Source organism: Camelina sativa, chromosome 15 (assembly GCF_000633955.1).
Source record: "Camelina sativa cultivar DH55 chromosome 15, Cs, whole genome shotgun sequence".
NCBI lineage: Eukaryota > Viridiplantae > Streptophyta > Magnoliopsida > Brassicales > Brassicaceae > Camelina > Camelina sativa.
Window position 1 is genome coordinate 4,867,401 of NC_025699.1, and position 12,164 is coordinate 4,879,564.

At 35.0% G+C, this 12,164-nt stretch overlaps 3 protein-coding genes across 10 annotated transcripts; 2 read left to right on the top strand and 1 right to left on the bottom strand.

The window, feature by feature from the left end:
* Positions 90–2,037, top strand: LOC104745348 (putative pentatricopeptide repeat-containing protein At3g11460). Its single transcript, XM_010466554.2, has one exon. It carries the CDS (start codon positions 145–147, stop codon positions 2,014–2,016), a length of 1,872 nt encoding a protein of 623 aa, XP_010464856.1. The 5' UTR covers positions 90–144; the 3' UTR covers positions 2,017–2,037.
* LOC104745346 (4'-phosphopantetheinyl transferase gsp-like) lies at positions 1,993–4,371 on the bottom strand. Of its 8 annotated transcripts, none has more exons than XM_010466552.2 (9): positions 4,276–4,371; positions 4,041–4,135; positions 3,680–3,855; positions 3,254–3,321; positions 3,056–3,157; positions 2,792–2,947; positions 2,562–2,666; positions 2,281–2,410; positions 2,078–2,201 (listed from the first exon to the last, which is right to left on the bottom strand). In XM_010466552.2, the coding sequence occupies exons 2-9, from the start codon at positions 4,100–4,102 to the stop codon at positions 2,122–2,124; spliced, it is 879 nt and encodes a 292-aa protein (XP_010464854.1). In that variant the 5' UTR covers positions 4,103–4,135; positions 4,276–4,371; the 3' UTR covers positions 2,078–2,121. The 8 variants fall into 8 exon arrangements, with proteins under 8 accessions (XP_010464850.1, XP_010464851.1, XP_010464849.1 ...); XM_010466551.2 differs by having other exon boundaries at positions 4,037–4,135; positions 4,276–4,353; XM_010466548.2 differs by having other exon boundaries at positions 1,993–2,410.
* On the top strand, positions 8,582–11,746 carry LOC104745353 (salicylate/benzoate carboxyl methyltransferase-like). The gene is made up of 5 exons (XM_010466557.2): positions 8,582–8,906; positions 9,130–9,235; positions 9,704–10,096; positions 10,211–10,468; positions 11,210–11,746. The coding sequence occupies exons 1-5, from the start codon at positions 8,869–8,871 to the stop codon at positions 11,561–11,563; spliced, it is 1,149 nt and encodes a 382-aa protein (XP_010464859.1). The 5' UTR covers positions 8,582–8,868; the 3' UTR covers positions 11,564–11,746.

Sequence of the window (12,164 nt, forward strand, 5' to 3'; positions counted from 1 at the left end):
AACTCTATTCCCCCAAAATTTTGGAGATGCACCTAACATATATTCTCAAGTAGTTTGGGCCAGGCCCATACTACTGGGCCTCACTCTCATATAGGATAGTATTATTCGTTTAACCAAACGAGTCATACTCACCGGAGAGGACCCATGAACGTCGTTACAAGCCTTGTACGGAACTCCGCCGTCGCTGCGGTAGCTTCGACGTCATGGAACGTACGTCTGAGAGAGCTAGCGTATCAGTCCTTGTTCGCTGAATCAGTCTCTCTTTACCGGTCAATGCTCCGGTCTGGTTCTTCTCCCGACGCGTTCTCTTTCCCTTTCATTCTCAAGTCATGTGCTGCCCTTTCGCTTCCTGTCTCCGGTAAACAGCTCCATTTGCATGTTATCAGAGGAGGTTGCGAGGCTGAGCCCTTTGTGCTGACTGCTCTGATCTCAATGTACTGTAAATGCGGTTTGGTTGAAGATGCACGCAAGGTGTTCGACGAAAATCCTCAGTCAAGTCAGCTTGGTGTTTGTTACAACGCTTTGATATCTGGGTACAGAGCAAACTCGAAGGTCTCTGATGCTGTGTTTATGTTTCGTAGAATGAAGGAAACTGGTGTATCTGTGGATTCAGTTACATTGCTCGGGCTTGTCCCGCTTTGCTCTGCTCCTGACTACCTCTGGCTAGGGAGGTCTCTTCACGGTCAATGTGTTAAAGGAGGAACAGATTCTGAAGAAGCTGTTTTGAATAGTTTCATCACGATGTACATGAAATGCGGGTCGGTAGAGTCTGGTAGGAGATTGTTTGATGAACTGCCTGTGAAAGGTTTGATTTCCTGGAATGCTGTGATTTCTGGATATTCACAGAACGGGCTAGCTTACGATGTTCTTGAACTTTATGAGCTGATGAAATCATCGGGTGTTTGTCCTGATCCTGTTACATTGGTTAGTGTTCTGTCTTCTTGTGCCCATCTTGGAGCTAAGAAGATTGGTCAGGAAGTAGGGAAGCTAGTAGAAGCCAATGGTTTTGGATCAAATTTGTATCTAAGCAATGCATTGATTAGTATGTATGCTAGATGCGGTAACTTGGCAAAGGCACGTGCTGTTTTCGACATGATGCCTGTGAAAAGCTTAGTTTCGTGGACTGCCATGATAGGTTGCTATGGGATGCATGGAATGGGAGAGACTGGGCTTATGCTTTTAGATGATATGATAAGAAGAGGCGTAAGACCCGATGGGACTGTGTTTGTGATGGTTTTATCTGCTTGTAGTCATTCAGGGCTAGCGGACAAAGGTTTGGAGTTATTTGATGCGATGAAGAGAGAATATAAGCTGAAGCCTGGTCTTGAACACTACTCTTGTGTAGTTGATCTACTCGGAAGAGCTGGTCGACTAGATGAAGCCATGGAATTTATAAATTCAATGCCTGTTGAACCAGACGGTGCTGTTTGGGGCGCCTTATTGGGTGCCTGTAAAATCTATAAGAATGTGGATATGGCAGAGTTAGCTTTTGCAAAGGTGATTGAGTTTGAACCCATGAACATTGGCTACTATGTATTGATGTCAAATATATATTCAGACTCAAAGAATCAAGAAGGAATCTGGAGAATTCGGGTAATGATGAGAGAGAGAGCATTCAGGAAAAAGCCTGGGTATAGTTACGTGGAACACAAGGGAAGAGTTCATTTGTTTTTAGCTGGCGATAGAAGTCATGAGCAAACAGAGGAAGTCCATAGAATGCTGGATGAGTTAGAGACTTCTGTGATGGAGCTTGCGGGAAACATGGACTGTGATAGAGGCGAAGAGGTATCCAGCACTAGCCGTGAGCATAGCGAGAGGTTAGCAATAGCTTTTGGGATTCTCAACAGTAATCCAGGCACAGAAATTCTTGTGATAAAGAATTTGAGGGTGTGTGAAGATTGTCATGTGTTCATCAAGCTGGTTAGCAAGATTGTAGATCGTCAGTTTGTTGTAAGAGATGCATCTCGGTTCCACTATTTCAAAGATGGGATCTGCTCGTGTAAGGATTACTGGTAATTTTCCAAGGTATCTAAAAGCTTTGATTATTCGATTGTACTACTACAGAGGGTGTATTCAAAACAAAATGATTACAGAAATCTGAAAGTCGAAGGCTGCACTTAACTACAGAAGTTTGGATTGAGATATAAATTCGTCTTCTACAAACGGGATGGTTCTTCGGACAATCACCCTCATAGGAGCACCTGCAAAAAGGAGAAAGATGTGATGAAGAAATCACTGAATAAACGGATTCTTCAGTGTCTATGTTAATTGAAATTGCACCTCCACTAGCTTGATCATCTTCAGTACAGATTGCAGCATAATGAGAATCAGCCAACTCCAAAAGGGCAAACTTCCATTCTCCGTAGCACTTCTCTGTCTTCTCCAGTGAACTGACCGTCATTTCAGATGTCTAGAGAAAACAATTAAGCATCTTAAAATTCTATTACTACTGTCTGTTTATACACACAATACTGCAAAGGGAATTTTTCAGAAAGTGTACATCACAAAGATTGTAAACACCAGATTCAATTCCAGAGTTTGATTAAAGTATAAACACAAACCTTGCAAAGATTGTAGCCTCCATCTGTTCCAGCCTTAGACATGATTGTGAAGGTATTAAAAGGTGCAGCAGAGAAGCCTTTTCCTAATGCTTTCACATATGCCTCCTGGACAGAATCATCCAAGCTGTTTTTAACTTTTGAGAAGTAACAACTTCAGGCACTTGTACATACAATATATATATATATATATATATATATATATATATATATATATTGTTAGTAGAAACTACCTTGAGAGTCCATAACTTAATAAATTCCTTTCGTTGAACTTCCGGGTCCAGTATAGTTGACAAAAACTTCACTTCATCAGTAGAGTAAAATCTTTCTGCAAATGCTAAGACATCATGTTTAATTTTCCTTTCCTTGTTTTCAACATCGATACCAACCTACAGTCGTAGTAAACTGTAACTGCTCAAACATAAAACATGAAACCATTGACGCCACTAACTTTGGACAAAACTGTATGCATTTTGCCTGACTAAGACAGTACTTACCGGAACATGTACAGTCACCCCACAGGCAATTAAAGAATCTGTGTGGGAGATATTGAAATGCAATGGTGGGTTATTACAGTTGTTATAATTCTGCCAATCTACCTGTGAAATATAAACAAGAACAAAAATGAATATTTTCCCTTAAGCCGAGAGACTATGAGTTAGTCTAGTACAATCCTAAATAACTGTCTCTCTCACCTCAGGCTTCCCATAGATATTCTTCTTGAACATCAAGGACCGAGGATTGACCTCATTGTTTGTCTTATCTAGTAATAAAACCATTACAGTTAATTATCAGCAAACTCGTTAAAATTCAGACTCTCTATCGGAAACTTTCAAGCTGCAGGGAATCACCCCGTGGTATAAAGGATAAGCTCAAAAAATCAGGTAATGCAGTATTACTCAATAAATCTTTAGAAGATAAGTGTTGTATCTAGTTAAGTTTTATTATAGGCCATAAACTTGAGAGAGACTAGTTAACACAAATAGCATCATATACATCAAAGAACAGGTTCAGGTCACTAAGATGATCAAATCTTCCAGAAAGACAACCTAATGAGAAGCTTCAATAATGGCTGATGATTATTAACATATAGATGGAAGGTTACAAAAGAAGTAACATACATCTAGCAATGGTGGTCCGAACCAAGGTGCGAGCAAGCAAAGCATTCTTCTTAAGCTCATCCCCTCGCATCTGAAAAACTCTATCTTTCTCGGTTGGTGACAGAAGTTGAGAGTAGTGATTTAAAAGAGATGCACATTTCACTTCATCTGGTCTAATATACCAAAGATGAGTCTCCCTACATCAAAATGAAATCACACAATTAATGTCCATAAGACCATAACCAACAAAATCATCTGAACACTATGCACAAGTCCACAGAACATTTGGAACTCATGGCAAGAACTGATCAGAATCTTGATATATCAAATGAAAAGGATAACAAAAGACTCTTAAAACATACGCAACGAGGTAGATACCTACATCCGAGATGGAAGCTGCAGAGGAAGCAGTGAAGGCAAATCCATTGAGAGGCTTCGCTGCATTTGCGAGAGATGACACTTCTTCTCATCAGTTCCCTATAAAAAAAAAGTTATTTCTTGAGGAATCCCAAAATCTTCGCTATACGAATCGAACCAAATGGACGAAGAAGGAAATTATATATGAGGAAACGAAATCGATGACGAGCCAAACTGGGAGAATCAATAAATAATCTTACGAACAACTGAATTTGTGATCGACGGCGAGATACCTCGCCGGTAACGGAGAAGGTGACGGAGGTAATAGGCCCTAACCGAACCAAGGGTGCCAAATATAACAAAACCGTACCGAACCAAAAATTTAAATCGAACGGTTTTACTTACTTAAACCGTACCGAACCAAAAATTTAAAATCGAACGGTTTTACTTACTTAACTTCAAACCGAACTAACCGAAAGTAATTTTGTTCCACTTCGGTTTCATGGATATTATTTTATTAAACTATTAAGGTTTTTTATAAACAAAATCCTTTGCACACTACATTTTAAAAAAATGCAAATTAATCATATGAATTAAAAATAGAAATATAATATAACACGTCTTTATCATGATCAAATTTATAAAATCTATACTATTAAACCGAAGTATANCCCATGCACCCGAATTTACATATAGTAATGTCCACCTTTTACCAAAAACAAGTCATTTATGGATATTATCAGGAAGTTCGTGCGGATCTAGTCTAATTCTTTTTTCGATCCATAAAGATCAAGATCAAATGAACATACCCTTTCGTCCCGCCGAAAGAAAATCTATTTCTAGCCTCTCAGTGAATAATGATCAAGTGAGCCAAAAAAATTTTAGTTCGGATTTTGCGGATCAAAAAAACTTAGGGATTTCCAATTATTCAGAATTGAATGGAGTTTCGGAAGCTCTAGTTTTGCCCGTATGGAATATGTTGAGAAGAAGTTTCCATTGTTCCTCTGTAAAACCGACAATATTAGACGGAGAAGGAGAGGATCGCGGGCGAGGAGAGCTGATTTCAAGCCGCCGAAAACTAGTTGGATTTGAAACTTTTGAATGTCTTTTTTGTTTTGAAAATAATATATAATATCATGAGTCAAAGTCTATATTAATTTTTTATAAAAAAGTATAACATATATGATCGTATAAACGTTTAAAAGATATGAAGATTATATTGCATAATATTTTAATTATATATAATTAATCTACATTTTTGGGAGATAAGGATAAAACTACAAAATTTAGGATTTGAAAAGTTTTTTTTTACAGAAAACCCCCTATTATTAATATTAGCACAGACAGCATATTACATTTCTCCATACTATTTGCTTTTTATAAATGAATCAACCAATCCTACGAAAAAGGGAACTGTATAGGAATCGAAATCATGTGTTTCGGCCGAGTAGAGGAGGAAGGCACTACTATTATAATTTTTAGAAGAAAACTACTACTTGCTTAGTAGTAACAAGCTAAGTAAGAACAGGTATGTTCTCATCACTCATCACTAACTACGTGCCAAGCTATGGTTAGGTACCGGAGATCGACCCTTCCTGTACTGTAAAGAGAATAAAGATTGGCCAACGTTATTTATTTTGATTTTAGATTAAATCTATTAATCTATCTAATATAAAAACCAAGTTTGGCCGGTTGGACGTCGCGACTAGCCCATCCAATTATTATAATAGAATCCAATTTGTACCAGGAAATTTGGAAGTATTGATTCATCACCATGCATGCTGATCTTTTTCTAAAACTGATAGCTAGGTGTGACGTATACCAACAATTGGCCCCGGCCCAAAATTTTTGAAGCTGTTAGTACGAAAGAAAAGATATTATTTAGATGAGACTTACGTGATCCACAATTTCACATGGTCTATCACTCTCTTCTGTTCGGAAATGTTACTGTTGATAACGACAATGAAATTGTTTTCGAGCGCTGGATCAAGTAAACTAGCTACGTACGTATTTGAGATGAACTGTGCAAATTTGGCTAAGTCATGATGACCCGCTTTTTATCATTTTCTTTAATATGATCAGTCATATATGACTAGTATATGAGTTTGGATTAGTCTAATTAGTAGACTTTCTCTCATTAATTATCCGATATTTCATTTATCTGTAAAATCTTCTTTTGCTAAAAGTTTAGAACATATTTAGATGAAAGTTGAAACTAGATTTCTTGAGTTTTATTTTTCTCTTTGTAAACAGTTTTAATTTGCTCCGAATTACTAACCTAGGAATCTTTTTAAAATATATAATTTATTATTCGTTATATATATTAAGATTAGTTTCATATAAAGATTTTCGAGTTTCCTCATGATTTAAAAATTACGTGGGAACGTTTGGAACTATGGCGTATATGGGACAAAGCATATCATATATCACCCACTGTATATTATTAATTAAGACCATATACATGCATTACAAACACAAGCTACAAAGATTATAATATTCGTTTCCGAAGAGAAAATTCGAGTTTTATAAACACAAGCTACAAAATATATATATTGCTAATGATGGAGATTACCTTAATTAGATATCACGCGGTTTGATTAAACGAATCTTCGTCAGCACAAACTTTGTTTACACTTATTATTTGAGACTAGCAGAAGAAACCCTAGCAGTCACTTTCATAGATTCGTTGAGAAAAACAAACTTCTCCTCAAACCGCACTAACCCAAAAATACACTTTTGGTTCGAGTTCGGTTCGCTGGATTGGGAGAAACATTTCACCGATCGAGAATCATTTTTCTTGCTATGTACTATGTAGTCTATATGTTTTACGACAAAATCAGGATTCTAATTAAACCGTTAAAGATGAAAACCAATATATGCTGCATCGATCATCAATCATAAAACTAAACCACGACTAGAGATTTTTGTAATCGGTCTCTATTTTTCAGTTAGGGAAATTAATTTGAAGGCATTATAGATTTGTTTTTTTCTTCATTTCTTTTTATTTCTTAGAAACCTTCTATACGACACCATCATATGCCAGTGGTTCCCACTAATGTCCCATTCAGTCATCGAAGGTGAAAAAAACAACATATTTCTCCATAATTTTCTCGTACTGTTTGATATTCTTGTCTCTTAAATACATGGAAAATGCATGTGGATTGATCAACTAATCCTACAGAAAAATAGAAAGAAATATATCTAAACGTGAGAAACTGAAAATCATATTTTCAGATTAGTAGGAAAACTCAATTTCTTCGTGTTGTCCAGACAAATCTTTGACTAATATTAAATCATACGGTTTTGATTTCTTGATCAGTAAGAACAGGTGTGCTTGCATCACCCACTGCGTCCCGTTGGCTGATGTCCGACCATGACCAGCAATCAAATATTCGCCACTTGAATCTCTGGTCCACTCTTCAAAAAAATGGACTAAACTATAATAGAATCTTTTTTCGTTCGTATTGATTTCATTATGCTTGCAATCAAAACAAACGTGACGAACCATCAATTTTAGGGCCGCAGAAATTAGTTTTTTATACAAACGAAAATATATTTAAATGAGAACTTTCGTTGTTAACATCGTTTAAGATTTATGTGGCATATGGTGATATGGACCCATTTGCATACGGCCATACGGGACAAAGCATCGTCCATATATTTTAAACAAACATGCATAATGCATTACCATTTATATTTGTTGTTATCTGAGTTATATAAACAGTGGCTACACTATAATTTTAAAAGATTTTTTGATGTTGCTAAATGGAGATTGATAGATATCTTCACACGATTTGATTAAAAGAATCTTCGTCAGCACACACTCTGTTCACACTTATTACCTACGCACTGTCCGTCTTTAATGTACTTTAAATACTCATAATGGTTTGACCTGAAAAACGTATCCTAGTATTTTGAATCTTTTAGTCCCAAGTGGTTTTCTCTTCTGTTAACGTATTTTGTTTCTTGACCTTTTTTTCATTAGAACATGAACACCAACGATAATGATATTAAAAAATTGTATCATATATTAATAAAGGACAAAATAGAAAATTTAATGATTTTCTTAATATGTGTGAAAAATCCTAAAATGACAATGTTTCATATTAAGTGTCATTTTAGAATTTTTCACACATATTAGGAAAATCATTAAATTTTCTTTTTTACCCTTTATTAATATATTATACAATTTTTTCTATTGGTCAACACATTAAATTAGTAGGGATAAAATTAGAAAATTTATCAAACATCTATATTGGAAATACAAAGTGACACTTATTTTGAAACAAAATTCTCAGTAAAAAATGACACTTAATATAAAACGGAGAGAGTAATATTTTTTAGTTATCTTGACGAGATTAAGCATTTTTGGACCACTAATTAATAAGGTGATCATATCACTTTTTACACTAGATGAACGAAATATCAAATATATATCATGTGTTCGGATACTTTAAAATCAACCGGCGATGAGTCGATGGACCACATCCTTTATATATAACGCAAGTTTCTTTTCAACTTTTTTATATACAAAATCTTTCTCCGCATCACTCATTTTTAAATGGCGTATTTCAATTGTAAACCGAGATTAACCAAAAATCAATAACATAATAACACAAATAACATACTTTCAGAATCAATATTCTATAGAGTTTGTTTGTTTAAAATTAGGGTATTAAGAGCAACGACTTTGCAACTATTACACTGGGCATGTTTCATGTGATTGTATAATGTGCTACGTACCTTAATAAATTTCCATCTCTCTATAAATTGAAGAGTGTGATGTGCATCCTCGATACACAAACATCTTCATATCTCCTCTAATCTTATCACCAACAAGTACCATAACAAAAATGGATACAAGGCTCATCGACACCTTACCTTCCTTAAGGTTCGTCTCTCCAACCCCTTGTTAATACACACACACACACACACACACATACACACAAACAAACACGCACACACATATAGACATACATACATAGATAATTTTACTTTGAGTTAGTTTGTTCAAATATGCAGCTTTGTATGTAACAATATATGTATATCGCGATGTTACATGTATATATATATATCAGTTTTGTACGTAACGATATATGTATATGGCGATGCAGCTATATTGATGATAAGAAGTGTGATGATGAATATGCGTTTGTGAAAGCTCTACGTATGAGTGGTGGAGATGGAGCCAATAGTTACTCTGCCAATTCTCGTCTTCAGGTTCTTAGCTTCAATATCGTCTTTTCTTTCTTTCTCTTTTAACCAAAATATTTATCAATATATATATTTTTTTTGAATCTAATATTAAATTATATTCAAAAGAAAAATAAACTTGTTTACATAATTAAATGCAATACTGTTTTGCATATCATCTTATCTTGAAAGTAACCTGACTGCAAACAAACTTGAATTCGACAGTCACCGCCCTCCCCGATGGTGCTCATGCGATTCAATATTACTTGATGATACAGATGTTTTCTTCAATATATCATTTTGATAAAATTAATACGGAACTCGAGTATGCATGCGTAAACACTAGTTTATTTAATTTCAACACGTAATTATATATTTACACATAACTAGTTTGAGTTCATTTACTTTATAGAAAATTAATTTCTTAGTGATCTTCATTTAAGTTCCTTACATAATTTTTCTAACTAGTATATTGTCTCTTCTTTGGGTTTGTAGAGAAGAGTTTTATCGATGGCCCAACCAGTCTTGGTAAAAAACACAAAAGAAATGATGATGAACTTAGACTTTCCTACGTACATCAAAGTTGCTGAATTGGGTTGTTCTTCCGGACAAAACACGTTTGTGGCTATCTCTGAGATCATTAACACCATTAATGTGTTGTGCCAACATGTGAACAAAAATCCACCAGAAATCGATTGTTGTCTCAACGATCTCCCGGAAAACGATTTCAACACGACCTTCAAGTTTGTACCTTTGTTCAACAAGGAGATGACAAACAAAGCACCGTGTTTTGTCTATGGAGCTCCAGGTTCTTTCTATTCCAGGCTCTTCTCTCGCAACAGCCTCCATTTTATACATTCCTCTTACGCTCTCCATTTTCTCTCTAAGGTACGTACTTAAAACATAAAAGAGACTTTGTTATAACATGATAACATCTTTCTTTGTATATATAAAACATGAATATTTGATAACTAATTATATGATGTAATTGTGTGTTGAAAGGTTCCTGAGAGACTCGAGAATAATGAGGGGAATGTGTACATAACAAGTTCGAGTCCTGAGAGTGTATACAATGCTTACCTGAATCAGTTCCAAAATGATTTCACGCTGTTTCTAAGGTTACGTTCTGAAGAAGTTGTCTCTAATGGACATATGGTTCTTACCTTAATCGGAAGAAACACTCTTAGCGATCCATTATATAGAGATTGTTGTCACTTTTGGACACTGCTATCAAAATCTCTCCGCGACCTAGTCTTCGAGGTACATCAAATCAATTTTTTTTTTTTCAAACATTTTGAATATGTTCATTCATGATGGTCTTAGACTCTTAGGGATTTGAGAGCATGAACACAACCAATACAATCCGTTTTTTTGGAACTTTCGCCGTATTTAGTTATCAAAATCAGGGCCATAATCATAAAAAGACAATAAGAAATAGTCAAAGGAAATAGTAAATACTCTCTCCGTTTTTTATTACTTGTCATTTTAGAGATAAAGTTTTGTTTCATAATATTTGTCGTTTTAGATTTCTAATGCAAATGTTTTGCAAAATTTCAATTCTATCCAACTTTATTAATGTTTTGACCAATAAAAAAATTAGAAAATATATTAAAAAGGGATAAAACAGAATATTCAATGGTCTTTTTAATCTGTGTGAAACAAACAAGTAATAAAAAAAAATAGAGAGAGTATTTAATTACTTATTCATTAATGAATATTTTACTACTCCAATTATATGGATTCTTTTAGTTATACTCTTGTTTGGAAGATGCAAATATATACTCGTTTAAAAAAAACTAGAGAGGCTCGTATATATAAAAAAAGTTTTTCGTTTGATAGTTTCAAACAATTTAGATTTGTTCAANAGTTTTTTTTTTTTTTTTTTTGTCAACCAAAGTGAGCTATATATTAGTAAGTTTTTTTTTTAATATGTATTTACTCAGGACCAAAATATTATTTGGTTGAATTCAAGACTCATCCCAAACTTTGTCATATAAACAGGGGCTTGTCAGTAAATCAAAGCTGGATACGTTCAACATGCCGTTTTATGATCCAAACGTACATGAACTCAAAGAAGTGATAAGAAAAGAAGGCTCTTTTGAAATCAATGAATTGGAGGCACATAGATTCGATCTTGGTCATAGTAACTGTGACTATTACGAAGAAGATGGGTATGAAGCAGGACGCAATGAAGCCAATTGTATAAGAGTAGTTACTGAACCAATGCTCACTGCACATTTTGGAGAAGACATCATCGATACCTTGTTTGATAAGTACGCACACCATGTGACTCAACATGCCAACTGTAGGAACAAAACGTCTGTCAGTCATGTCCTTTCGTTGATTAAGAAATAATCTACTTATGTGATGTAATTGTTTGTTTATACTGTTTTTAATTTGTTTCCTTCAATAAATTCCAAGACCTGCCACTCAATGTAGCGATGTGATGCCTCGTCTTGGAAAACAGAGTGTGGTTGTAAATTTGTACTATCTTCTTCTGATTGTAATTTGTAAATTGGATTTTCAGATCTCTTGTTTATAACTACAGTTGGTAATAATAAATGACGATGTTCCTGCAAAAGTTGCAGATTCTTCGAGATAAAACCTTAGGAAGAGAAGCATCATCCATCCATCCCACAAAACCCAAAAGTTGGATAAAAAATAATCAACTATTCACCTTTGTTCATCGCCAAGCTTCGAATAGCTCAACTCTGTAATTCACGCGGCCTACAATACTACTCGCTTTAGACATGGTCGATGACTCGATGTAGTCTTCTTCCTTTTCTCCTCCCAATCATTGTGTTTCTGTACATAACCTTCATTGTCACAGCTTTTCACCTGAGAGGACTTTATGCCAACAAGTTCTGGAGATTCTACAGATTCTTCTTCTTCTTCTTCTTCTTCTTCTTCTTCTTCTTCTTCTTCTTCTTCTTCTTCTTCTTCTTCTTCTTCTTCT

Bases quoted from the DNA above. Each gene is read 5' to 3' on its own strand.
- LOC104745346 (XM_010466547.1), bottom strand. From the start codon at position 4,128: ATGAGAAGAAGTGTCATCTCTCGCAAATGCAGCGAAGCCTCTCAATGG. The intron at 3,158-3,253 runs GTGAGAGAGACA...TATATTTCACAG, and splicing joins ATATCTATGGGAAGCCTGAG to GTAGATTGGCAGAATTATAA. The intron at 2,411-2,561 runs GTTTGTGTTTAT...TGTTTTCTCTAG, and splicing joins GAGGCTACAATCTTTGCAAG to ACATCTGAAATGACGGTCAG.
- LOC104745353 (XM_010466557.2), top strand. From the start codon at position 8,869: ATGGATACAAGGCTCATCGACACCTTACCTTCCTTAAG. The intron at 9,236-9,703 runs GTTCTTAGCTTC...TTGGGTTTGTAG, and splicing joins CTGCCAATTCTCGTCTTCAG to AGAAGAGTTTTATCGATGGC. The intron at 10,469-11,209 runs GTACATCAAATC...TCATATAAACAG, and splicing joins TCCGCGACCTAGTCTTCGAG to GGGCTTGTCAGTAAATCAAA.
- LOC104745348 (XM_010466554.2), top strand. From the start codon at position 145: ATGAACGTCGTTACAAGCCTTGTACGGAACTCCGCCGTCGCTGCGGTA.